The sequence below is a fragment of the Rhamphochromis sp. 'chilingali' genome, assembly GCF_963969265.1.
Source record: "Rhamphochromis sp. 'chilingali' genome assembly, chromosome: 14".
NCBI classification, from domain to species: domain Eukaryota; kingdom Metazoa; phylum Chordata; class Actinopteri; order Cichliformes; family Cichlidae; genus Rhamphochromis; species Rhamphochromis sp. 'chilingali'.
Genome location: NC_137941.1, coordinates 21,653,661 through 21,679,686, shown reverse-complemented (window position 1 = coordinate 21,679,686; position 26,026 = coordinate 21,653,661). Strand labels below are relative to the sequence as shown.

The following is a 26,026-nucleotide window of genomic DNA, read 5'->3' as shown; positions in this document are numbered from 1 at the left end:
AGTTTGATGGTCTGGGGCTGCTTTGCTGCTTCAGGATGAAACCATGAATTCTGCTCTCTTCCAGAAAATACTGAAGGAGAATGTCCAACCATTAGTTTGGGTCCCTTGGCTTATAAATGGTCCATGTTTTCACTCCTGCTCTTACTCATATTTGTGTAAAGGATAAATAACATATAAAAATAATTTACACGATGAATGTACATCCAGTAATTTTTAGCTTTCGTTCAGTCGTTTGTCTCTACCAAGCAACAACCTTAAGTGCTAGAAACTGAAGCCAAAGTTGACGTGTCAGGCCCACTTGAAGCTGGCTCCTAAAGTTTTAGTATCTATAGCTACTTTCTCCTTTTCATAACAACTTTATTTTGGGAAAATGTTTTTTCTATAATTCGTCCACTTTGATACTAGAGTTTTGGTGTGGCTGCTTTGACTGTCCAGACCAGGCAGCTGTCAGCAGGTTTCACCTCTGCAGTCACTAAACTGTTGCTATTGGAACCTTTCAACCCCCTGAGGTCTAAGTCATCATTAGTGACTAACCCTATATTAGTCAGCGAAAGGCAAAACAAACATGTAAATATTATTTTGATGTTTCTTTGTTGCCTGACTGGGAAAAAACGATTCAGCTTGCTAGCCAGCATTAGTGGATAAATTAGCAGTCAACCCTCTCAATCAAATTCACCCACTCACATATGGTGTCAAAATACTGTGATGGCAGCAGGTAAAACTAAAGGCCATTATACACTGAACACGTTGTGAAAAATCAACATGAAATTCTCAATTTTACAGATCGGAACTTGCCGTGTGAGTTATATACACACCCAACACAAGAAACTCAACACGTTCTTAAACAAGAAAAGGAGGAAATGGGGATTCTGATTTCATCCCATTTTCACGAGACAGCAGCAACTGGGAGATCTCCATAGTTTGATCCAGCAGTTGAAGCTGGATCACGGCCGCTTTCGTATATGTTTCAGTGTGCCAGTTTGAACTCTTGGGAGCACATCTGTGGAGGCAGGTAAATCCTTTCAGAGAGCCTATGAGCGCACTTGTTGTTCCGACACAAGAAACTGGAAAAATCTCAGTAGGTTACAAAAATAAATGCCAGTGAAATGACATGGTCAGTTGAACTGCTGCATTAAGAATACGTGAGTCCGAAAAATATTTTGACTCACGAAATATTCACAGGGATTTTAAAACCCTTTAGGCTGAGGCTTCAAAGTGTGAAGAACAATCTATTTCCATCTTTTATATACAGTCTGTGGTCTCTAGAGACTACAAAAATGATGTGATGTACAAAAAATTCCAAAGAGCTTAGTGACAATGTAGTTAATAAAATGTGTTTCATGTAACGAATCCTCAAACGCTTTTGTGTTTAATGGCTGAAGAAACCATTCAAAAGCTTCCTTTCTCATTACTACTACATTACTACTCGATACTACTACAGCCGGGCAGGTCCCCCTGTCAGAAAGAAAGGCTCATGTTTCCTCTGAGAGCTTTGTCTGAGAAGAGGGGGTGGTCACCCTGAACTTGTGCACGCGCCCCGTAAGTTGTCCGGGATACGTGAGCGCGCACGTGGCCGTTGCACATGAAACTTGAAGAAGCTGCAGAGAGTTTAGAGTAAAACTCATCTGCTCCACGGACACCGACAGACCTCAGGAAAGAGCTCCGACACCCGAGAAAAGCCATGAAGATGCTGGCGCTGCCTCTGCTCATCACCATTTTGCACAGTGAGCTTTTTATTGTGTTCAAAACTTCAACAATTTCTGTTTTGATACTGAATCAGAGAGTGTGTGGAGCTTTTAGAGTCAGCCAATTTTTACGTTGCATTTATACACAGTAACAGTGCAAACATGTATCCATACGCGATGTGAGGTTGAACTACATGTTTTATGCATTTATTTATTTTAATGTCAGACCTTTTTACAGACTTATAAATATGTAATTACGCATTTTCTCCTCTTTCTTTCATTTTATTGCAATATAACAGTTAAGGACCTACTTTATTTTACTAAAGAAAACAACACATACCACCGTCTTACGTGATTATGCAACTCAAGTTTTATCTTATTAAGCTGCAAGAGGCCACCGAAACAAAATGTAATTTTGGGCCAAATTAACAACTTTAGAAACGACTGCATGTAGGCTAAGTGTCAAAACGAGGCTCTGATATTTATTGATTGATTATTAGTGTGTGAGTTGTAGAGCTTGTGCGTGATTTCACAGACAGCGCGGAGGAGGTGCGATGTGTTTGGGGAGTGCAGTGGGGGTAGAGATTGTGCAGGGAGTGGCTGGGCTTCATGTTTACACTGAACCCGCTCTGATGCTGTTTGAACCCGAGATCCACGGGCTGATGAGACGGATCACGTGACCCCCGCGGAGGAGATTGAGATCCCAGAGTTTCAGGGAAGATAGCCCCTGACTGACCCTTAGTTGTTAATTGGACTGAGATGAAAAAGCAGTAAAGAAAAAATGCATTTGATGCTGCTGTGGGAATCTTAAAGGCCAAAGGCTGTCGTCCAAACAACATGTTTTACGCAGTTAATTGCGTCTTTGACGTGCATGTGTTTTGATTTTTCTTGTATTTACATGTGAGGACCAAAAGTCCTTGTAGAGATGAAACGATTACAATCTGTTTGTTTAGACACACTGCCTTTTAATATACTCTGAAAATATTTTTTTCATTACTGCACAGGAGGTATCATAGGTGGTTTTTCAGTTAGGTTACAATGTCTCCTTAAAACAGCAGAAACCCTAAAACACGTAACTTTTTTTAATAGTAGAAGCGGATTAAGTTTTAGGGTTTTCAAGTGCACATTTGAATAAAATAAAATATGTAGTGTTAAAACACCGTTATTATGCATTCTGTATTAAAGTAAAAGTAAAAGAGTGCAGGGTGTTCAGGATCAGTCAGCAGAGATCCTCACAAGTGTGTTTTACAGATGTCTGTGCATGTGTATGCTATGCCAGCTGAGAAGGGTAAGGTTACTGTCATAAAGAATGGCTTTGTGTGCAACACACACACACACACACACACACACACACACACACACACACACACACACACACACACACACACACACACACACACACACACAGAGTGTGCCACACAAGAAACATGCATCACTACATCGCTAGTCAGGGGTTAAAGTGGGATTTGGCAGGTGTAGTTTGGGTGTAGCATTGGAAAAAGAATTACTAAGAAATAAGTTACAATATGATGTTTTTTGGGCTCCAATATAATTTTTATTTATTTTTTAAAATCTGTAGAGGTTTTAATCAGCTGACCTGTGCTGCTACATTATTGTTAACTGTTTTTTAAAAACAAGATATAAGCAAAGGCTTCTGATTTTCAGCTGTTGACACAATCCAGCTAATATAAAAGTTAGAATTCAGAGAGCGAGTCTGATCAGAATCATCATGTGAAAAATAAACTGATGTTTGCTACCCTTTATATACATCCTTTTTTTTTTTTTTTTTTTTTAGAAGGGGAGAAAGAAAGAGGGAAAGAGAGAAAGCTGAGAAGAGGGACGGGGGAGAAGGGCAAAAGACAAAAACCAACAGAACGGGCAGAGAAAAAAAAATGCATATATCAATCACCTGGATCACCTGCTGAGAAAGAAAAAAGAAAGCAAGCAGAAGAGAACAAGAGTAATAGAATAAACAACATCACAATGATATATGGGAATATGACAGTAAATACTAAATGTTAAACATTATTGTGCAGCACATAAGATCAACAGAACACAGTGTGCTTTGAGGTAGGAGCCAAAAAGGGTGTAGTTTGTGGGTGTGATCACCCGTGTGTACACCTGTGAGCATGGACGCGCTTGTTTTTTGTTTTTTAAAAGGTTCCTTCATGTAATAATCTGCTAGAGGGTGTGGGGGGGCCACAGCCCCGTCCTCCAGGGCGTGAAGCAGGTGTGGAGGAGATCAAAACTCCAGACATCCAGAGGCCCCCAGAACACAAGAGACCAAGGAAGACCAACAGAGGGGCAGCTGCGCCACTGTCCCGGAAAGAGCTGAGGAGAGTCCCAGATGAGGGCTCACTCAGCAGCCGCGGAGCAGAAGCCAGGGGGAGTTGCAGTGACGCGCCCGTGAGCTCCGCCGGCAGCCAGCTGCGCCTGAGTGACCGAGCCCCAGGCCGAGAGGCTGGGGGCACCCCACCTCCGAAGTGGCCCGAGCGAGCCCCAGGCTCCAGGCCCCGATAAGCGGCCGCCAAGGAGTGAGCCGGTGTGTACCTGGACGCCCATCCCCGGACACAAAGAACCACCAACGCACCGATGTCTGAGGGGGTCCACCACTGGCAGGGGAAGTGGTGGTAGGGGGAGATAGGCCTCCAAACCTTGGAGGGCCTGAGATGTCCCCAGAGAGGTGGCGCCTGACACCCAACCTGACATATAGACACAGACATACAGGCACACACAGATACAAACATCCATTCCCACCCTCATGCTCTCATATGCACTTACTCCACACTCAACCAACGTGGAGACAGACATAAAGAGACGTTGTACACACGATCACACTCCCCAAGCGTACTCTACAAACCGGGTCTAGGTGCCCCCGCCCCTGGAGGGGGGAACTGCACCCAGACCCAGGTGGTGTTTCCCTTTTCCCTGCGGTGGGGGGAGGCAGACCGCCCCGACTCCGCAGCAGCAGGAAGGCTCCACACTCCAGACCGCAGTCGGACGGCCAACTCCTCCTCCTCCTAGCCCCCCTGCTCCAGCAGGTCGCAGAGAATGGGGGTGAGAGAAGACTCCAAACCTCCCTCCACCCGCTCATTGTAGTGTTGATGCATGTGTGTTTTAAGGTGCATTTAAAACCCAGGAGGGCTTGGAGCTACCTGCCAGAGAGCAGCAGGTAAGCGCATGGTCCCTCCTGCTAGCCCTCAATGTCTACGTGTATTTAAAATTGAGAGGTGGGAAACGATGCCAGGGGTGGGGTGTACACCCTGATGGTACTTTGGACTCCGTGCATCGTGACCACCCCCAAGATCCTATATGTATGTGTAATGAGAGTGTGAGTAATGTGAATGTCTAAGTTGTGGGATAAAATTGAGGCAGAGGCAGCCAGAAGGGGACAGAGGGGGGGGGTAGCCTCCTCTGCACCCTGGTGACATACCCCTACTCCAAGGCCCTGCATGTGTGGGTGGTTGTAGTGGAGCGGGAAGAGGGAGGCAGCTGGAGATGGGGAGGGAAGGAAGGGAGGGGCAAGTGACCCCTCCCTGGGGCCAGCTCCCCCGCTGACCCCAGTAGGCACCCCCATACTCCGCGACCCGCCAGGGAAAGGGGGCCCAGGCCCATCCAGACCGGGGCCCAGTGCAGCAGCGCCGCCCGGCCCCACAGAGCCCGGGACAGTCCACCCAACCCCACCACAGAGAAAACTGCACCCACCCCACCATCCACTCTTCTTCCAGACTACATAAGACAATAAACACCCAGGCTGAGATCTTCCTCCACCTCTCCTGTATCTCCTACCCTTTATATACATCCTAACATTGCCCACGGACAACACAGCCTGCTGTGCACCAGTAAACGTCACTACAATACTGCAAACGTATCGGTTTAGCCAACACTAAACTTTACCAGACTGCTTGGTATTTTCACGCAAATAGAATTTGTAAGCTTCAATTAGTTTGTCACATGTATAATTCCAAAATCGGGTTTAAAAACTCTAAAATCAATTAGGACATTATATGTAAGATTTAAATTTCAAGTTTCAAGTTAAACCGATTTCACTTGATGACCATTTCCTACCCTTAAAAATCTTCTTGTCCTCTCTTTTCTTACCACTTTCTCCATCTCTCACATTTACAACTATGCATTTATTAGCAGTTATTTTATGTAAGACTGCACAGAAGTACTTTGTCACACAATGTTTTTACCACATATTTGTCGTATTTTTCGAGCTGTTTGCAAGTTTTATTTGAAATCACCAGCCAAAAAAATGTCACTCAGTTCATGCTCGCTCCTCTTCTGTATCGCTAAATGCTGGACGGAGTGACTGAAACTTTGAACACCGTTAAAAAGAAAAGAAAAGATGCGTTAAAAGCACAAGTGGGCTGTGGGATATCATTATTTTGTTATTACTGAGCATAATCCATACTGTCAGTCTACAGCACATGAAAAATTAACTCATTGGTCAGTAATATGCATTAATCTGTTTATCGGATTTAACTGCTCGTTAACTGAAGGACCGTTCCAGCCCACTTTCTCCCCATCTTTAATCCTCAAGTACAAGCCTGTTATGTAATTCAGTTTTACTACCAGTCTCCTCTCTGCTGCTTTCAAATGTTTATTTTTTTTTTACTTAAAGCACACTTACAGCTGATGGTCACGTGACACATTTAAGTTTCACAAAGCAGCTCCGCTTCAGTTTACGTGATGTCAAGGGAGTATCCTGTAACAGCAACCTCTGCGAAGCTTCCAAGTTCTACAATAAAAACTTTATTTCCAGCAAAATTGCTTGCCAATAATATAAAAGTCAGATTTTACAGCCACGTTTGAAGCGTTTATTTATTTTTTAGGTGGCGTGTCACTCTAAATTATTTTCTCTTATCTCTTTCTGAAGGCGTCTGCTTAATGTCGAGGTAAACGTGGGTGTTTGATTGCGTGTGCTGAAGGGACAGATCACTGAAGGCGGTTATCAGGTCGCCTTAAAGCAGCTTGTCAGAGGGCCATCCATCACTTGCATTCCTGCACAGCACCGCTCCTGGCACCACCAGGATGTAGCTCCACACTCAGTGTCTGTTTGTCTCTGTCGGCATGTATTACTATGTTTATGGGCACCAGTTGCAGTTTGAAACTTTTCTTGTGAAGAACATTTTGCGTTGTGAGAACATTCAAGCCCCACAGGTTATTACTGCTGTTCTATACTTTGCGTTAAGGCTTCGACTGGAAAGTCAAATGTGTGTGAGTGCGACTGCTTCCACACAAAAACCAAGCATTAAGCAAACGTCCTGTTTACATATGAGTAAGCTTCTTGTGTCTGATGGTTTACCATGTAGCTCCTTGATCTGAAACTATAAAGATGTTTAACATTTCCATTTATGTGCTCCAGTAAACATTTAAAGATTGTACTCGATGGTCTGAGAGTAAAACTGGTCTTTCACAGGACGCTGATCTTCTCTCTTCTGCAGGTCCTGTCAGTTTATCAGTGACAGTAAGCAGCAGTAAACCCAAAGTGGAGGTTCACGAGCACACTGGTGAGACCGACGCTGCAGTTTTTCACATTCCTGAACATAATTTGTCTGCTATCTTAAAATGGCCACAGTCTTATTGTTTCATCTTAATAAAATATATTTCATATTTAACCTATTGTAATTCCAAATAATAGGAAAACAACAAACTAGATATAAACATATCTAATATCATATTGTCCAATTTCTGTCTTTTTCTCCTCTAAAAAAACACATTCATGTTAACTGAACACTTTCAAATAATTATTCTTTATTGAAAATTGCAACTACCAGAATATATTTCAGAATACATGGATATAAATAAAGAAATACATCATCCGTAGTCATGAGTGTGCATGAGTTGGTAAAAATCAATTAGTTTGAGACATTAAAAAAGGTAACGTAAGGATTAAAGATGAATATTGTTTTACTTTTACTTTTAGACGCTGTGCTGTCCTGTGAGTTCAAGACAGAGAAAGATCAGAACCCTCGAATCGAGTGGAAGAAGAAAGGAAAGGGGGTGACTTTTGTTTACTTTAATCACAAATTCACAGGTGAGTGACGGATCATTACTGCACGCATTTGTTTTTAAACTTAACCTGATTTAATAAAGAAGATTTTGTGTGGCCTTTTTTTTTATGTTTGCTGACACTTTGCTTTGATTGTTTTCTTTGTTCATCATTCTCCGTCTTTTGCACTTTAGGGTCTTACGCTGGACGGGCTAAGATAGAGGGAGCGACGCTGACGATACACTCCGTCACTCAGAAAGATTCAGGGGAGTACCGCTGTGAGGTGACAGCCAGCGAGGATCACGTCAACCTCGGAGAGGCCACTGTGACACTTAATGTTCTTGGTATGAATATATTACGAACGTACATAAGGATAGGGATAGGACAGATCTGTGTAAGAGGTGAACACTAAACTATTTCAGGGTGCAAGTCAATGGCACTTAACTCCTGTGATGTGACATGTGAAACAATAACGTACATGTTGGTGGAACCAGGAGGATTCACAGCAAATCTTTTAAATGTGATTGTATTGCACAAATAACTGCAAACAATTCACACAAGCCTCCCTCACCTGAATTGTGAGATTAGGGTGAGGACAGTCGTTAAAGGTGCAATATGTGGAGTAATTTACGATAGAAGCAGTTTCTTGATAGCATGGAGCAGCCACTCTGAATCCGCTCTGCTATGGATAGGAAATTATAACTGTTACCTCAGTGCCCGATCCGTTTATGTTGGACTGCTGTACAGGGTGCTACTCTGAGTAACTACCCCATCTCAGGCTATAGCCATATTACATTAACCTTTGGACCACCATGACTTTATTAGCATGCTAACTTTAGTAGAACTCTCCATTATGCTTGGCACATGGGTTGTTTTGCACAGACAGTGAAATCACCACAGGTCTGTACTGTTTACATCAGGTGTCTCCACTCAGGCAAAACCTCCACATCGGCGCTCGTATATGTGGAAAAGAAGTCAAAACTGAAAGCAGAAGGTGTGTCATCCTTCAATTACATCACAGTGAGGCGACAAATGTTGTGCAAATTCAAATGTCGTGTTCATTTAACAACAGATACATCATAATTTTCTCCATTAAGGTAAAAAAAATGATATAGAACAAAGATTTTCTCCATTTCTGTCAAATGTTGATGTCCAAGATACATGGTAATGGTTGCTAGGTGACAGGAGCAGAGCATCCAGTTTAACAGCTAAGAACTTCTGTGCGTCTCTGTCTTTACGTCCTTTTGAGGATGCGATCCCTGAATTTGGACACATCCAATGAAATCCCTGAGACCTTTTCTGCCACTTTTGTTGTACGGTGCTGTTCACCACACCGAAAATGGTGAGCGCAAACGAGCTGTTACACAATATCCGAGCGGCTTGGTAGTGCATAGGTGTTAAAAATGACAATCTATTAATAAATCAGGTTGATTTTTTGTGTTTCAACATTTTTAAAACTTAAATGTGTAAAAGTGCTAGCCAGATGAAATCAAATCAGCCACCCTGCTGCTATGAATGTTAGGCCAGCCACCCACTAGCCATCAGTGAAGTGTGGTATTATATGATGTGGGATGTTAGGTTATCTCACTTCAGATCAAGATGAACTTTGTGATGTCGAAGACATTTTGACATTTCATTCAAAGAGAAAATAGAGTTATTTCGTATCTTTTGGAAATAGGTAAAAATGGTTTCTTTGACACATCCTCAGCTTGAAATGAGAAAAAATGGGAAAAGTAACATTAGATTCATAACTTGTATAATGTATAATAATATATATATTCTTTATTTTCATTGTGATTTTAATCAAGACACATATGGTACTTTTAAAGGAAACACAATGTTGTGTTCTTCCCTGTGCGGTACATGTGAATATACTCTGCACTGAACGTTTGAACTCAAGGCTGTCAGGCAAAAGTCTACATTGCCTCACTCAGCTTTCAGAAATTATAAATGAATTGACTATTTTGTGCATTCCTGCTCGAAGAGATATGGTTGTTTCTCTGAGGTTCGAGGATAACGACTCAGTAGTTTATGCATTCCTGCCATAGCACAAAGATCCAAGCTTCTAGTTTCCACGTGAAGGTCCAGCACGCACATAGAAATACCTCTGGATGCCCTTTGATATTGTTCCCATTTTATTTACATTTCCAAAGAGAATTTAGATTTTGGGGGTTTTGCAGTTTGCAGCATGAAGTAATGAGTTTACAGAGTATGTGAGATATATTTGGCAAACCACAGAAATTGTGCAAATAACAACTTCTTATAAACTTTATAATCTCTTCCATTAGGATATGTTGCAACAGGCAGACTGTTTTGTGCCAGTGTAGTTTAATTTTCTTTAAGATTATTCACCAACTTATTGAAAAAAAGCCTCATTATTATTAAATCTAAATGTCATTTGAGGTGATTACATATATACTTTCACAAAAATAACATGGTTGCAAAACAAGAGTTTCACGGATAAATTCTGTTGGCACTCTTAATACAAGTCGTGAAGTCACACGTGTCATCATATTGTGGTAAAACTACACACAGTTTCTTTTACATTGTTAGATTTCAATGTAGGTCGATGCTCACATGTTGGTCATTTGTGGACATTGTAAAGATAAAAGAATGATCGCACAAATGTTTTTTGTTGGTGGAGTTCCTGGTTGGCAGCCTCCCAGCTGGCACGTGTGAAAGCCTCACTTTGACTGATATCTCTGGAGTGATGTATGGGAAACATGTTTGGCTGAATAGACACTTGGTTGGTGGCTGCAGGAAATGCACTTCCAGATCAATACATCAATCTGACATAATTTATAACAAAAGGAATCATCAGACCTCTCTAGTTTTGCCTAAAAAAGTCTATTAAGTGATATTACACTATGTAGATGTTAACATTTTAAGCATTTGTAGGGAGACTTTCGTGTTGTCTTACAAATTGAAAACATAATATATTTAAAAAATATATAGTTTTACCTTTCTCTGTCTTTCCCCCCTCTCAGTGCCGCCTCATGTCCCTTCCTGCAACGTGCCAAGCTCTGTGTTTGTAGGGTCAGGCCTGGAGCTTCTCTGTAAGGACAAACTGAGTGTGCCTCCCGCTACCTACCGCTGGTACAAAGACAACAAGGCACTAACAGCCACGGGAGAGACTCCTTACAGCATTGACACAAACAAGGGCACACTGGTGAGTGCTACCTAAAGTTTTCAAATACAATATAATATAATGTACAGAATGTTATACAAGGGTCCAAAAACACAACTGTTATTCCTTTCGTGTACCCTGCCGCCTGCCTCTGTTTGTCTGGAGCAGAAGTTTAAAAGTGTGTCCAAGGTGGATGCAGGGATGTATCGCTGTGAGTCCTCCAACAGTGTGGGGGCGCCCAAGAGCTGTGTGGCCCAACAACTCAAAGTTATTGACTGTAAGTATTTTAAGAAAGTACTCACTGGAGATTATGCATCACGCTCTGGAGACCAAATATTAAAAAAAAATCTGATTCTGCTGCTTCCAGATCCTTTGAATATGACGATTTTAATAGCAGGTGCTGCAGGTTTGGCAGCGTTCATGCTTTTCTGCTGCATCTGTGTGTGTGTCTGCCGACACCGAGGCTGCTGCAAAAGTAAGTAGTGCAGTGCTGCCACAAATGTGTTCAATTCAATTCAATTTTATTTATACAGCGCCAAATCACAACAACAGTCGCCTCAAGAGCTTTATATTGTAAGGTAGATCCTACAATAATACATGCAGAGAAAAACCCAACAATCCTATGAGCCCCTATGAGCAAGCACTTTGGCGACAGTGGGAAGGAAAAACTCCCTTTTAACAGGAAGAAACCTCCGGCAGAACCAGGCTCAGCGAGGGGCGGGGCCATCTGCTGTGACCGGTTGGGGTGAGAGAAGGAAAACAGGATAAAAGAGCGCGTTTAGGCGTGTGAGAAAAACACTCGAGTGCGTCCTGTCATGTAATAATTCTGCATTATTCGCGTAATATGCCAACGATTTGTCACGTCCCGAGGCGTTCCATGGGAATGTGAAAGGTGACCGTCTGCGTTCCTATGCTACGCACCGGATTGTGCATGAAATCGAATGATACTCCCGCTGTAACACACAACCCAGCTGTGTATTCCAGCCCTAACCCTAACCTTAATCCTAACGTTAACCACCACCTTAATCATATTATATAGTGTTTTCCAAAGCGATTTAAGTAAAATAAACGTACATGTGTAGATTCATTCCAAACGGTTCTCGAACTCGTAATATAGGGATGTGTTGGGTGACCAAAAGCGTAATATACCGATGATTTGTCACCTAGCGTAAAATGTTACGCTTTGGGAGTGAGAACGTGTTGTTTTTTCACACCTTCACTTATATTTAGTCCATCCATTTGGACTTGTTTCTCAGAGTGCATGTCAATTTATTGATCTGCACCTAAGCAACCAGATGAGTGAGCAGCTATTTTTTTAGGCTGTCAGCAATGGATTCAGCCTTTTATTTAAAAAAAAATAAATACCAGATTAGATGAATTTTGTCTATGGCCGTGGAACAGGATTGAGTTGACAAATGCAAAGTTTAATTGTAAACAAAATTAGAATGAGAACAATCACGTGTATGTGTTTCTGAACACGGTACTTTATCAAATATCCAAGAGCTATTTGGGTGGAAGAGGTCCTCTTTGCCAGTCTTTCATATTAAAATGAATAGTTTTTGCAGAAAGTATTTGGTTATTCTTCTGATCAGGTTGTAATTCTAATGCTCATGCTAATGTTTTGAAAACAACAATAAGGTGAGAAGCACAGAGAAAACAACTCTGATATATGTAGTAACATAGTGTCATCATTTAAAAATGCTCTCGTGAAAGAATCCTTCCTGCATTTAAAGCCTTACCTAAAAAAAACCCTTTCAATTGTTTGGATTTTACTGCTTTCAGATTTACTGTTTTACTGCTCTTCTTATCACTGTTTCTTGCAAGCAGTTGTTTTCACCAATAAACTCTCTTTGCACAACCGGACTTAGCACCAAATAACAGAAAGACACATTTGGTGACTAAATGAAGGGTTTGGTAGAGACCCAACAGAACTAATAAGAAAAACTTCCGTTAAACATAAAAATGACTACTTGAGTAAATCTCTGTATTTTCGAGTTCTCCCAGAATTGAGGTATTGTGACCACAACTGACAAATTTTCATGTATTGACTAATTTTTTCTTTGTTTTTTATTCGAACAGAGAGCAAGAAAACAAAAAGGTGAGAGTTTCTTCTTCCGCCCTGCATGTTGCCCTTATTGTTATTCCAAAATAATAAGTGTTGACTAAACTGCCCTCCCCCTTGCCTTTCAGCACCAAGTCCTACAACCCTCCTCCTCCTCCCACCCGCAATGTGAGTGATCAAAGGCCTCGTTATCAAATCAGGGCTTGTTTTGCATGCATTCATTTGGAATGCAACTGTTGATAAGCTTCCGATAACACCAGGCACAAGCTAATGAAAGGAAAGGTGTCACTGTATGTCTCTCTGCTCCCTACAGCTCAAGCACTACAAACAAACTCAGTCCTTCATGATCTGAGGGCGAAGCCTTCTTCCTCTTTGACATCAAACCATCCAAAAAACCAAAGTAACTGCAGTTACTGCTCAAAACACCGGGAGGTTGATCGACTGTCGCCTGCTCGATGCCGTCTGGGATGGAGATGAAGATCGAGGCCTCTTGAAACGTCAAGCAAAAGCAAAGACGTGAAATACTTAGCAACAGGTTTGCTGCTTTGTAAATAAAATAACGCACTGACAGTTTAAAGGTAGCTCAAGCACATGTCAAAATGTATGACTTTACCACTTTATCAAATGCTGTGTAACTGTTTTCACGATGTTCTTTGTCTTCAGTGTTTCAAAACACTTCTAAAATCGGTTTTCCACCTTTACTTGGAGAACGTTTTGGCTCTTTAGTCCCACCTACTGGTCAGGAACTAACCACCCACAGTATTACTGCATACACTAAACCATGGATCGAATCCTTCTTCCTGGTTTCACTTAATATTACATATAGAGATACTATTATATATGTCGTTATCTTTCTCTTCGTGTTTTTACATATTTTTCTAAACCTATTTGTGAGCCGATCTCTTCTGTATTTTTATATCTTTGGTTGTATTTGCTTAAATTCTGATCATATAAATTGAGTGAGAGATGAACAGGTGTCTGCACACACTGAATGACGTTTTGGAAGCTTTGTAAATGTTTTGTACTCAAATCTTGTGATGACTTTAATCCAATAAAGAAAGGATAAGAAAGCTCTTTGCAATTCAAGCTGGATTATTTACTGTCACAGAGTCAGGCACACACTCAGGGCAATATGCTGATTTGTGCTGTGACATTAATGTCGGTATGTGTTCAAAGTATTTGTGCAAATTTCAAAGAACAGAAACAGGATTTACATTTAATCCTCAACATTTTGGGCAAAGCTGCTCTCAAAGCAAACTTTCCAAATGCTTTTTTACTCTGCACTGGAAGTTTTTGAACTACAGCAAAACTCCCACTTTATGTAAGATTGCACAGTATTGTGTCCCCTTGTCCCACATATTGTTAACTTTTGACATTTCTATTGGCGTCTTTTATAAAAACAAATTGTCTGCTGCTCAAAGAGAAATGTTTTTCTAGTACTCAAAAACATTGTAATAGTTCTTGTCATAAAAAAGGAATACGCAAGTGTACAAAGAAAACATCGAAACAAACAAGCTCCATTCAAATTGAATACAGTGTACCTGTCCTTCACATACCACAAATCTTTAAACTGCACTCATAGTGTTTCTTCTTTCATCTCTTCTGCTCCAAAATGAGTGACTATGCTATTCTTTGCCACCCGTTTGGTGTCAAAGAGAGAATCTCATTTGGGAACTGAAATTACTTTTAAAGGTCATTCAAACTACTTAATATACTGTAAAAATAATGTTGAAATAAATAAACTGATTATTACTGCACGCTGTGAACATAAGCAACAACAGAATTAATGTGCTTTCCTCTGCTTACCCACTATGATGTGTGGTTTTAAGGACTTGTGTGATATGATCTCTCATCCCCTCTGTGGGTTTTTGTCTTTCCAGTCAGGCTAATAGGAGCAAAACTTTTAATACTAAAGATGAAAGATTTTATAGGAGTCATCACTTATTTGTAGCAAACAGCTTTTTGAGTGTGCACACATTCCTTACATTCCTCACTTGACCACTAGAGAGCAGTGCAGCACTGGCTGTATCTGTTCATACCACCAGAGACCACAGGCCTGTGGCTACAGGATGCCTTTATCTATTATTTGTCTACGAACAGTAGCTCTATTGTCATTCTCCTTGTGTGCTTTTTGTTCTCCTCATTGTGATGCCCATAAATTAAAACCCTGAAATGCACTTGTTTCCTGCAGCTTTTATTCCATTTTCTTTTCCAGGGGAAGATCTATTATCTCTTAATGCATCTATATTTTTTTTAACATTTGATTCACGTTTTACTCAGATCTTCAAGATCCGTAATGGCTACAGAATGCACAATGTCAGGAACCGGCAGGATCTATTCTCGCACATGGTAATAACCTTTTCTAATGATCACAGTAAGCACATCCTATTGATCTGCTCCTATGGCTCTATGGAAGCTCAGATTATTCTCTGTCTCTCTGGCTGCAAAGGACATTAGGCGAGCTATAAAACGCAAATGTTCTCACAATCTGTCACGTGTGGGGGAAATGTATCCTCAGTGGGAGCCAATTTTGATTTTAGCATAATGACAACACATTTTTGTTTCATTTTTTCAGTAATTAACTGCTCACCATTGGGTGTAGTGTATGCAGATGAGATGCCTTCCACGCTGTAGGCCTATGCATTGTGCAGACACTTTTTATGTCTGTCTGTGTAGTGCACGATGGCCGCTAGCTCTCAGCTTAAAGCAATTATTTCAAAACTCATTAAGGTTATTTTGAATGTTATTTTAAATGCACCAGATTAAGACAGAAATTTCTATTACACGTTTAGCCAACAATGGAGCACGGCAAGAAAGGAAGGAAGTGACCCTTCTTAGTTTGTCAACACCTACAAAATGTAAAAAAATCCTATTTTTAGATTTCAAAAACCTTTAACCTTCTGAATCTATCTGGTTTTTGAACAACATGCGCTTTATGTAAACTGAGCATTGCAAGTTTAAATAGTGATGTAATTTGTTCGTTCTTGATCCAGTCCTGCAAAGTAAGAGACTGTAGATGTTTTGCATTCACAGATTGGCTTTAGAAATACATGAATGTTTGAGCAGCAAAATTTTCATTTCATTTCATTTTTATTTATTTCACACTTGGTACTACAAATCAAACAAAACAACCACATCTTCTATCAACAAAACACAACAACCATGTGTGAAAAGGAGCAGGAAGAAGAAAATATTCTTATTAAACCCTGCCCCCTATCTACCATCGAACTTATATCACCGATGGGCACCAAAAATCAGGAACAAACTAATATTGACATTTCTCTCCGGTCGAATCCCAAACCAACATCACATTCATTCGCATTCTTCATACTGAGTTATCGTTTTAAACATATAACACTTTTTAAAACATTGTAGATTTATACAATTCTTTAAATTATAATGAAGTGAATTCCACAGTCTTATACCCCTAACCGTTGTGCTCATTAATCTTTGTGTAGTCCTGGCTAACTGATGTTTAAAATAAAATTTCCTTCTATTCTCTTCTCCCCTTGAACACATCAAAAATACTCTTTGTAACTTAAAAGGCAAAATATTATTTTTAGCCTTAAACATAATTAATAATGTCCGTAATTTCACTAAATCTCCTAATTTTAATAATTTTGATTCTATAAATAATTTGTTTGTATGTTCTCTATATTTAACATTATGAATTATTCGTATAACTTTCTTCTGTAATAGGTTTAAAGGTTTTATGGTATTCTCATATGTATTCCCCCAAACTTCAACACAATAGTTGATATATGAAAAAAACAAAGAAAAATATAAAATACGCATTGTTTTATAATTTAATAAATCTCTTATACTACCCAAAATATAAATACTTTTGACCATTTTCTTTCTAATATGTTCAATATGAGATTTCCATGTCAAATTCTCATCCACTATTACACCCAAAAAACGAAATTCAGTAACTCTTTCAATCAATTCTTCCTCTATAAACATAATGACTTTATCCTCCTTTACACGATTGCCAAATATCATATATTTCGTTTTTGTCAGATTCAAAGATAATTTATTTACATCAAACCATTTTTTTATTCTTAACATCTCAGAAGTCATAATTTCAACCAAGTCTTTCAAATTCTCTCCAGAGCAATAAAAATTTGTGTCATCTGCAAATAAAATCGAATTTAACCTTTTAGATACGTCACAAATATCATTAATATATAAATTAAAGAGTTTAGGTCCCAAAATAGAACCTTGAGGAACACCACATACAATCTTCAGTCTTTCAGAAGTATTGCCAAAATAATAAACATATTGCAACCTATTCTCTAAATAACTCATTAACCAATTCAATGCTACTCCTCTCACTCCATGGTTATACAATTTAGAAATCAAAATAGAATGTTGTATCGTATCAAAAGCTTTTTTTAAATCAACAAATACTCCCACTGTGTATTTATTATTATGTGTTGCAGATGAAATATCTTCAATAAAAGTCAACAACGCTAATGCCGTTGACCTATTTTTACGAAATCCAAATTGGTTTTCATGTATTAGTTGATATTTTTCAATAAAACTATCAAGTCTTTGTGCAAAGAGTTTTTCTAGCAATTTTGAAAACTGTGATAAAAGAGACACTGGCCTATAATTGTTAAAACTATGCTTATCTCCTGATTTATAAAATGGATTTAAAGTGTCAAAAGTGAAAATACTCAACATGCAGAATGGCACCATTCAGAGTGTCACATCAATTTGTGAATTGTTATAAATGATGTGTTAAAATGCTGAATTTTAATGTAGCTCGTAGAGATGAAGCCAGCTGAGACCATTTTCTGAGCACTTGGATTTCTAAAGGCTCTCCATGCCCGTGGTCCAATCCAACTCCAGTTTTTTTTTTATCACTTAATTAGACATACAGGGAGTGCAGAATTATTAGGCAAGTTGTATTTTTGAGGAATAATTTTATTATTGAACAACAACCATGTTCTCAATGAACCCAAAAAACTCATTAATATCAAAGCTGAATGTTTTTGGAAGTAGTTTTTAGTTTGTTTTTAGTTTTAGCTATTTTAGGGGGATATCTGTGTGTGCAGGTGACTATTACTGTGCATAATTATTAGGCAACTTAACAAAAAAAAAATATATACCCATTTCAATTATTTATTTTTACCAGTGACACCAATATAACATCTCCACATTCACAAATATACATTTCTGACATTCAAAAACAAAACAAAAACAAATCAGCGACCAATATAGCCACCTTTCTTTGCAAGGACACTCAAAAGCCTGCCATCCATGGATTCTGTCAGTGTTTTGATCTGTTCACCATCAACATTGCGTGCAGCAGCAACCACAGCCTCCCAGACACTGTTCAGAGAGGTGTACTGTTTTCCCTCCCTGTAAATCTCACATTTGATGATGGACCACAGGTTCTCAATGGGGTTCAGATCAGGTGAACAAGGTGGCCATGTCATTAGTTTTTCTTCTTTTATACCCTTTCTTGCCAGCCACGCTGTGGAGTACTTGGACGCGTGTGATGGAGCATTGTCCTGCATGAAAATCATGTTTTTCTTGAAGGATGCAGACTTCTTCCTGTACCACTGCTTGAAGAAGGTGTCTTCCAGAAACTGGCAGTAGGACTGGGAGTTGAGCTTGACTCCATCCTCAACCCGAAAAGGCCCCACAAGCTCATCTTTGATGATACCAGCCCAAACCAGTACTCCACCTCCACCTTGCTGGCGTCTGAGTCGGACTGGAGCTCTCTGCCCTTTACCAATCCAGCCACGGGCCCATCCATCTGGCCCATCAAGACTCACTCTCATTTCATCAGTCCATAAAACCTTAGAAAAACCAGTCTTGAGATATTTCTTGGCCCAGTCTTGACGTTTCAGCTTGTGTGTCTTGTTCAGTGGTGGTCGTCTTTCAGCCTTTCTTACCTTGGCCATGTCTCTGAGTATTGCACACCTTGTGCTTTTGGGCACTCCAGTGATGTTGCAGCTCTGAAATATGGCCAAACTGGTGGCAAGTGGCATCTTGGCAGCTGCACGCTTGACTTTTCTCAGTTCATGGGCAGTTATTTTGCTCCTTGGTTTTTCCACACGCTTCTTGCGACCCTGTTGACTATTTTGAATGAAACGCTTGATTGTTCGATGATCACGCTTCAGAAGCTTTGCAATTTTGAGACTGCTGCATCCCTCTGCAAGATATCTCACTATTTTTGACTTTTCTGAGCCTGTCAAATCCTTCTTTTGACCCATTTTTCCAAAGGAAAGGACGTTGCCTAATAATTATGCACACCTGATATAGGGTGTTGATGTCATTAGACCACACCCCTTCTCATTACAGAGATGCGCATCACCTAATATGCTTAATTGGTAGTAGGCTTTTGGATGATGTGGACAAAATACTCATTTGCCTAATAATTCTGCATTCCCTGTATTTACAGGACTGTGCAGATGCACTCTCGTTTACTCTCCTGCGGCTATGCTTCATCAGCTCCAGTAGTGTATAGAGTTTAGGGATTTCCAGTGGAGCTTCGCATATATCCAACCTAAGTCATTATTGTTTTCTCTGTGTGACTTGTTCCTAGTTTAGTTATCTGTATTTCTAGTTCTTGGTCTTGTCTCTGTGTGTCCTCCCCATCATCTCCTGTGTTATGCCTTCCTGTAAAGTCTGTCTCGTCTCCTGGTGTAGCTGCATGCCCCTCGCTCTCTCTTTCCTGTTTTCCCTGGGTTTTGTCTGTCTGCATCCCGGTGTGTTTCTCCTACTTCCTGTTTTAATTTGACAGTCTCTTGTCTTGTGTGTTCCATGTTCAGCTGTGCTTCCCCTGTCTCATTAGTTAGATTATGTTCAGCTGTGTTTCCTCGTTTGCCCTTTTGTGTATGTGCGCATCACCATTTGTCCTTTGTCGCGATCTCCCTCATTCCACGCTGTGTGTTCTGCCTGCTTGTTTAGTTCCTGTTCAGTCCAGTTTGGTTTTTGTATAACTGTAGTCCAGCATAAAGCTGCATTTCAAGTTTAGTTTTGTCCACCAGTCTGCATTTTGGGTCCTCCAATCCTGCCTGCCTCACATAGCTCATAACAATAACTGCACCCATGTGGGTTTGCAGAGCCTAAATCTACAATAAGGTGGCTTTTACATCATATTTGATGTATAAGCTGATTGGATATTTGCAAAGCTACATCTCAGACTTGACAGGCCTCAGTTAGAGTGTTAAATGCTGAAGTTCATGGCAGTACCATTAGAAAAAGACTGAACAAGTAGGACATGTCTGGAAGAGATACCAGGTGAACAAGGCACATCTTAAGTTTGCAAAGTTACATCTGAACAAACCGCACAACTTGTGGCACATATCAAAGTGGAGATGTCTGGCCATAAAGCAAAAAGTCACATTTGTAGAAAGCCAAACACTGCATATCAGCACAAAAATCTCATCATAGCAACTGCAAAGCATGGTGGTGGAGGAGTGATGGTTTGGTCTTCCTATGCAGCCACTGGTGAACTGTCCAGGCAGGCACTTTGCAGTCTCTGAGTGCAGTCTCACGCACAAAGTATTCTAGAGTAAAATGTGTGGCCATCTATTCAACACATAAAGCTTTGCCTAAAGTGGGTCATGAAACAAACACAGCAGCAAATCAAAACCAGAAAGGCTGGAAAAGAAAAGAATCAAGGTGCTGCAATGACCCACTCAAAGCTCAGACCTGAACTTGACGGAAATAAGAGGTGAGAGGAAACAAATGGTTGCAAACCTCAAGAGCTTGGGGGTTGTATTTGATAGTAATTTCACCTTTGAAAAACAGATTAGCTCAACTGTGCACTGGTCTTTTTTCAAACTGAGGCTTTTCTCTAAGGTGAAGGCTGACTTTGAATGGGCGATTCATGCTTTTATTACATCCCAGCTTGACTATTGTACCTCCTTATATGTTGAAGTTAGTCAGACCTGCCTTGCAAGACTGCAATTGGTCCAGAAAGCTGCAGCTTGTCTTCTGACACAAACTAGAATACATGAAACTACTTCCCTTGTGCTTGCCTCTCTTCATTGGCTTCTTGTTCACTTCAGATTTGATTTGAAAATGTTATTGTTGACTTACAAATCTCTGAACAGACAGGCTCCTGGGTATTTGTCTGACCTCTTGCAGCCTTATGTGTCCTCTAGATCTCTTAGATCGAATGATTTTTAGCTTTTAACCATACCAAGGTTTAGGCTGGTTCACAGAGGTGATCAGGGGCTTAGGGTAGCAGCACTTAAACTGAGGAATAGTCCGCCCCTACACATCAGACAGGCTCCTACTGTCAATCTTTTCAAATCATATCTAAAAACACATTTGTTTTCACTGTTTTTGCTTTTAATACAGTATGAGAGTTATTTGGTATTTGGTACTAGTTATTTTGTATTTCTGTACCACCTGTAGCACTTTGGTCAACATTGATGTTGTAATTAAATGTGCTATATAAATAAAAACGATAACAATAACCACATTGTGAGAGACTAATAGAGTCTCCCAGAATCCTGTAAATATTGAGCAATGTTGGAGCAGAGCATTATGGGTAAGGCGTCAGTGAATACAATTTTGCCTCCAGGCAGCAAAGATCGGGGGATGTCCTGGCTTGAGTATTTGAATTCTAAGAAAACAGTAGTCCCCACACAGACATCTACATCAACAATATTTTACATATGCAAGTAACACATGCTCCAACCTGGGCGTACCTTCCAATTAATTTATAGGGAGAAAGAGGTGAAGGAGCACTCTTTACATATTTATTGCCGCTGAGAACATATATCTGTCACTGGAGCTAAACGAATATGATAAGAAAACACACAGACCAACAGGTGTGTTTCGTCTTCCTTGGAGGATATTAAAATGACTTTGTGGAGACTCACGCAAATGAAAAGCAAATATTTACCATAAGACTTGGTCTTTATGCACCATATAGTCAGACCTGTTTGTCTTCATAAAATTAAAAATACAAGTACACACACACACACAGTTCCTTGTAATATCCAGTTCCTGCTCAACTGCTTGCTGTGGTCATTTTTTGCAATTTCCTTTGAACATCCTAACAGGCCTCCTTTATGGATGCTCACTCTGGATTACAGCTCAAGGGGGCTGTTACATCACTTTTGTGAATGTGTGCGTATCTGTCCAATAGCGACAGTGGGGGGTGGAGGGGAGTGAGAAAATAAGTGAGACGCCACAGTTGAGTGCGAGTGGGCGGTATCTGTCAAATAAATTCTGTGTCACGATTGCTGCTTTCTTAGATGTTAAATCCTCGAGCCAGGACATCCTCTGACCTGTGCTGCTGCCTGGAGCTGAAATTGCCTTCACTGGGGCCTTACCCATAATGCTCTGTGCAAGATAAGACCTCCCTCCCCCCACCCCAAAAAAAAGCACCTGATTTTTATGAGCAGGTGGCACGACGTTCACAGCACGTGGCGCACCATTCTCACAGAGGACTTGACTTTTTCATTGTTCACAAGTCCTGATCTGCTATAATAATCTGCTTCTGCGAGCTGTGTTTCTTTGTGTGTGATGATCATTTTGCAGCACATTTACAGTTGCCATAGCCTTCCACCATTAGCAGCTATTGGCTTATGCAAAGCTTACATCATACGCGCATTAATTCATTCGTGCCTCAGGGAAACTGTTGCGACAAAGGGAGCTGGAAAGAAGACCAGTGACACGCGGATTGCCGCAGGAAACTGTCTCTTCCCACTGTGGCAGTAAGAAATAGAAACAGTTAAACATTTAAACCCCAGCAGAAAACGTCCCCCACACTTTCATTAAATCTTCATGCCGTGGTTCTCTCTTACAATGCAAAGAGTCCTGCTGTGTGTTTGTGCGTGAAGCCGAGAGGGAGAGCAGAGGGAAAGTTTGCTATGTGAGCTCTCTCTGTTTCATGTCCATTTGAATTGCGCTGTTATTCAGCGTCGCTCCCTGACTGTTATGTGCAATTACACAGGATGGAAATGGTTTTGCCACTACACGCGCAGACGCACACACATGCATACACACATACACACTTGCACCAGCAATCAGTCAGGACTCTAACTCCCACAACAACATTGTAATTCTTCTTTGAGTTCAAACAGTGGTGTGAGCGGAGAGGAAGAGACAGTGATGAAATGTTTTGTTTGCGTATGTACATTTATGTGTTTTCTTTGTAAACTTTGTTTTGTTGTTTTTTGTTGCCTTGAGGCAAAGCAGACATAGCTATATGTTTTTATGTTTTATATGTTAAGCACGTGGAGTTTAAATAAAATTGCTATTGCCATTTGAAGAAGCCAAACTGTGTCACATCTGGGGTGGTGCAAAGCTTACAGCAGGGTTCAAATCCACCTCAAATCCAGTTTGCATGTTCTCCTTGTGCCTGCATGGGTTCCCTCTTGGCACATACCTTTAAAGAAATGAAGGTGTTCAGGCTTTATGGGCCTTATTAGTGCAATCAGCAGTGCAATAAACAATCAGCCCTGATGCCACCCTTCTATGTGTAGGAAATATGTCAGCCTTATATAATGTGTCGAGACCTGCAAGAAAGTCCCTGTGTAGGCACGCTGGCTTCCTCTCACAGTCTAAAGACATGCTCAGGAGGTTAACTGGTGATTCTAAGCTGGCCGTAGTTGTGAGCATGAACCGTGTGCTTCGGTGTGCGTGCTAGTCGTGCAGTAGACTGGTTAACTGTTTAGGGTGTACCTTGCATCTCATCCTACAAGAGCTGTGATACACTCCAGCCTTCCTCTGACATCCTAAATCGGATAAGTGGAAAGAAAAGCAATGGGTTGCTCATCCATCAATCTTCTTCAGCTTATCCGGGGCTGGGTCGCGGGGGCACCAGCCTAAGCAGAGAAGCCCAGACCTCCCTCTCCCCAGCCACCTCCTCCAGCTTGTCCGGGGGAACACCAAGGCGTTCCCAGGCCAGCCAAGAGATATAATCTCTCCAGCATGTCCTGGATCTGTCCCGGGGCCTCCTCCCAGTGGGACATGCCCGGAACATCCAGGAGGCGCCCAGGAGGCATCCTTGTCAGATGCCCGAACCACCTCAACTGACTTCTTTCGATGTGGAGGAGCAGCGGCTACTCTGAGCCCCTCCCGGATGGCTGAAATTCTCACCCTATCTCTAAGGGAGAGGCCTACCAGGGGGCAAAAGCTTCCGGACAACATAGCCGGTGGGATTCCTGGGACACAAACCCCTCTACCACAATAAAGTAGCGATTCATGGAGGGGTAAAATTCATCCTATAATTAATAAATTTTTTTCTGCTCTGTTCTGTTTTTTAAAACCCAGCTTGAACAATTTAAAGAAAACTGAAGACACTACTGATTATGTCTGATTATTATCGTCATTATTGATTCAATTACAACGTTGTTGACAGGAGGCCAAGCTAGAGGTGACAGAGTTGAAGATGCTCAGATTTTCAGTGGGTGTGACCAGAATGGACAAATGAGTATATCAGAGCGACGGCTCGGGTTGAGCAGTTTGGAGGTAAAGTTAGAGGAGAGGTAGTGGATATACTGGACAAAGGAAGTTGAATATGGAGCTACCAGGCGGGAGTAAAACGGGAAGACCTCAGAGAAGATTCATGGATATAGTGAGGGAGGGTTGGTGTGAGAGAGGAGGATGTTAGGTATACATAGAGATGCTGGCAGATAATCGACTGAGGTGAGATGAGAAAAGAAGGAGAAGATGGAGAAGACGGGTGTTAGTGTTGAGATGTTTGGCATAAATGTGTCACGGCGAGTGAGATGAGCCGTGTGGAAAATAAAGGAGGATCCAAACGCAGGCACTTGTATGGGTGTGAGGGTGGTTTATTAAACACAAAAAGGAAATGGACAAACGGCGAACGGAGCAATGACTAAACTAAACTGGGAACAAACTAACTATAGAACACGAACCTGGACATGAATGAGAGCGGGCGGAAACAGATGATGGTAGACTGCAGGGAAACACACAGATGACGCAGGGTGGAAACACAGACGGACCAGCAACTACAATGACGGCAGACATGACTTAAATACACAGAGAATCACAGGGGAATTACACACAGGTGGTGGACACAGCTGGGAATAATCAACAAGACGAGACAAAGGTAAAACTGAACACACTCACATGAGACGCAGACCATCACAATAAAACAGGAACAAGCAACCATCACACTAAGACACAAACTCGACATAGAGAGACAGACAGAAAATGGCACATGGAGCTAGACAAATACTAAGCAGACACAACTGAAGAACAAATCCTAAACACCACAGAAACATGAAACTCAAATAATAAACATCATCATAATCAACACTACAAGAGAACAAGAAAACAATCCCTGATGCAAACTAAAACCAAAACATAATAAAACTCAAACTACTGGGTCCGACGGACCCAGAACCGTGACAAAATGATGTTCTGCCTGATAAAGAAATGAGGTTCGCTGTGATGTGTTCAAGTGTAAAGTGAGGGAAAGGTTGGGAGCTCATTTGTGAATTTTCTGGCCTCCAGAAAAAAAACAAAAAATCCCACTAGCTTCTTATTATTCTTTTCAGTGATATTCAGGTGGCTGACTTGATTTTCTGCTTTAGCTTGTTTACAATTTTACTTGCTGATCTGTGGCTGCAGAGGTTTGTGCTGATTTCGTTTCTAGACCTGCAGGGTTTCAGTACATTAATTTACTCCAAACTAGCCGTGTGCAGTTGTCGTGCCGGCGATATGAAATGTTTACGAGGAGAACGTGATGTAGAAAGCAAACATGTTGCGCAAACAGTGAAATCCCCGAGTGTGATGTTCAAGCAAAGTGTGAGCCCCGCAGGCTAATGTAGCGCGCATAAACAGTCCTGGGTGCAAAGGTAAAACAGCAAAAACTGTTCATTTCAGTCTTGCTGATACGCTGTGTGCATTTTTTCTGTTTTGGCATTCATCAATACTGCATATGGTGAGCTATATATGGTGCAATGGGCTTGTTAAAAGAGGATTCTGCTGCACTAGCCTACTCCTGACCTGAGTCATTCAAATTTAATGATTTAATCAAATAAAGTCAAATACTCTCTTGGATTGTCCACCTCATGATTTGCATCCTATCTGACCTTTATGTTGTAAAGTAAGAAATATGAGCTTAGTATTTTTTTTTCAGTCTCTGTTGATCACTTCAATGCGGAGAGAAAGAACATCCAGGTCACAGCTGTTTGTTGCTTTCT

The 26,026-nt window shown here is 41.0% G+C and overlaps 1 protein-coding gene across 1 annotated transcript; it reads left to right on the top strand.

Moving 5' to 3' along the window:
* Window positions 1-1,569: 1,569 nt before the first annotated feature.
* On the top strand, window positions 1,570-13,942 carry jam2b (junctional adhesion molecule 2b). Its single transcript, XM_080903668.1, has 10 exons — window positions 1,570-1,724; window positions 7,136-7,201; window positions 7,618-7,728; window positions 7,878-8,027; window positions 10,671-10,852; window positions 10,979-11,087; window positions 11,178-11,285; window positions 12,890-12,908; window positions 13,001-13,040; window positions 13,186-13,942. The coding sequence occupies exons 1-10, from the start codon at window positions 1,682-1,684 to the stop codon at window positions 13,222-13,224; spliced, it is 867 nt and encodes a 288-aa protein (XP_080759794.1). The 5' UTR covers window positions 1,570-1,681; the 3' UTR covers window positions 13,225-13,942.
* Window positions 13,943-26,026: the final 12,084 nt, after the last annotated feature.

What these genes read in the sequence shown, in the direction of transcription:
- jam2b (XM_080903668.1), top strand. Translation starts at nt 1,682, where the DNA reads ATGAAGATGCTGGCGCTGCCTCTGCTCATCACCATTTTGCACA. An exon ending in GCTCATCACCATTTTGCACA is followed by an intron (nt 1,725 to 7,135) that starts GTGAGCTTTTTA and finishes TCTCTTCTGCAG; the next exon opens with GTCCTGTCAGTTTATCAGTG. An exon ending in ACACAAACAAGGGCACACTG is followed by an intron (nt 10,853 to 10,978) that starts GTGAGTGCTACC and finishes TGTCTGGAGCAG; the next exon opens with AAGTTTAAAAGTGTGTCCAA.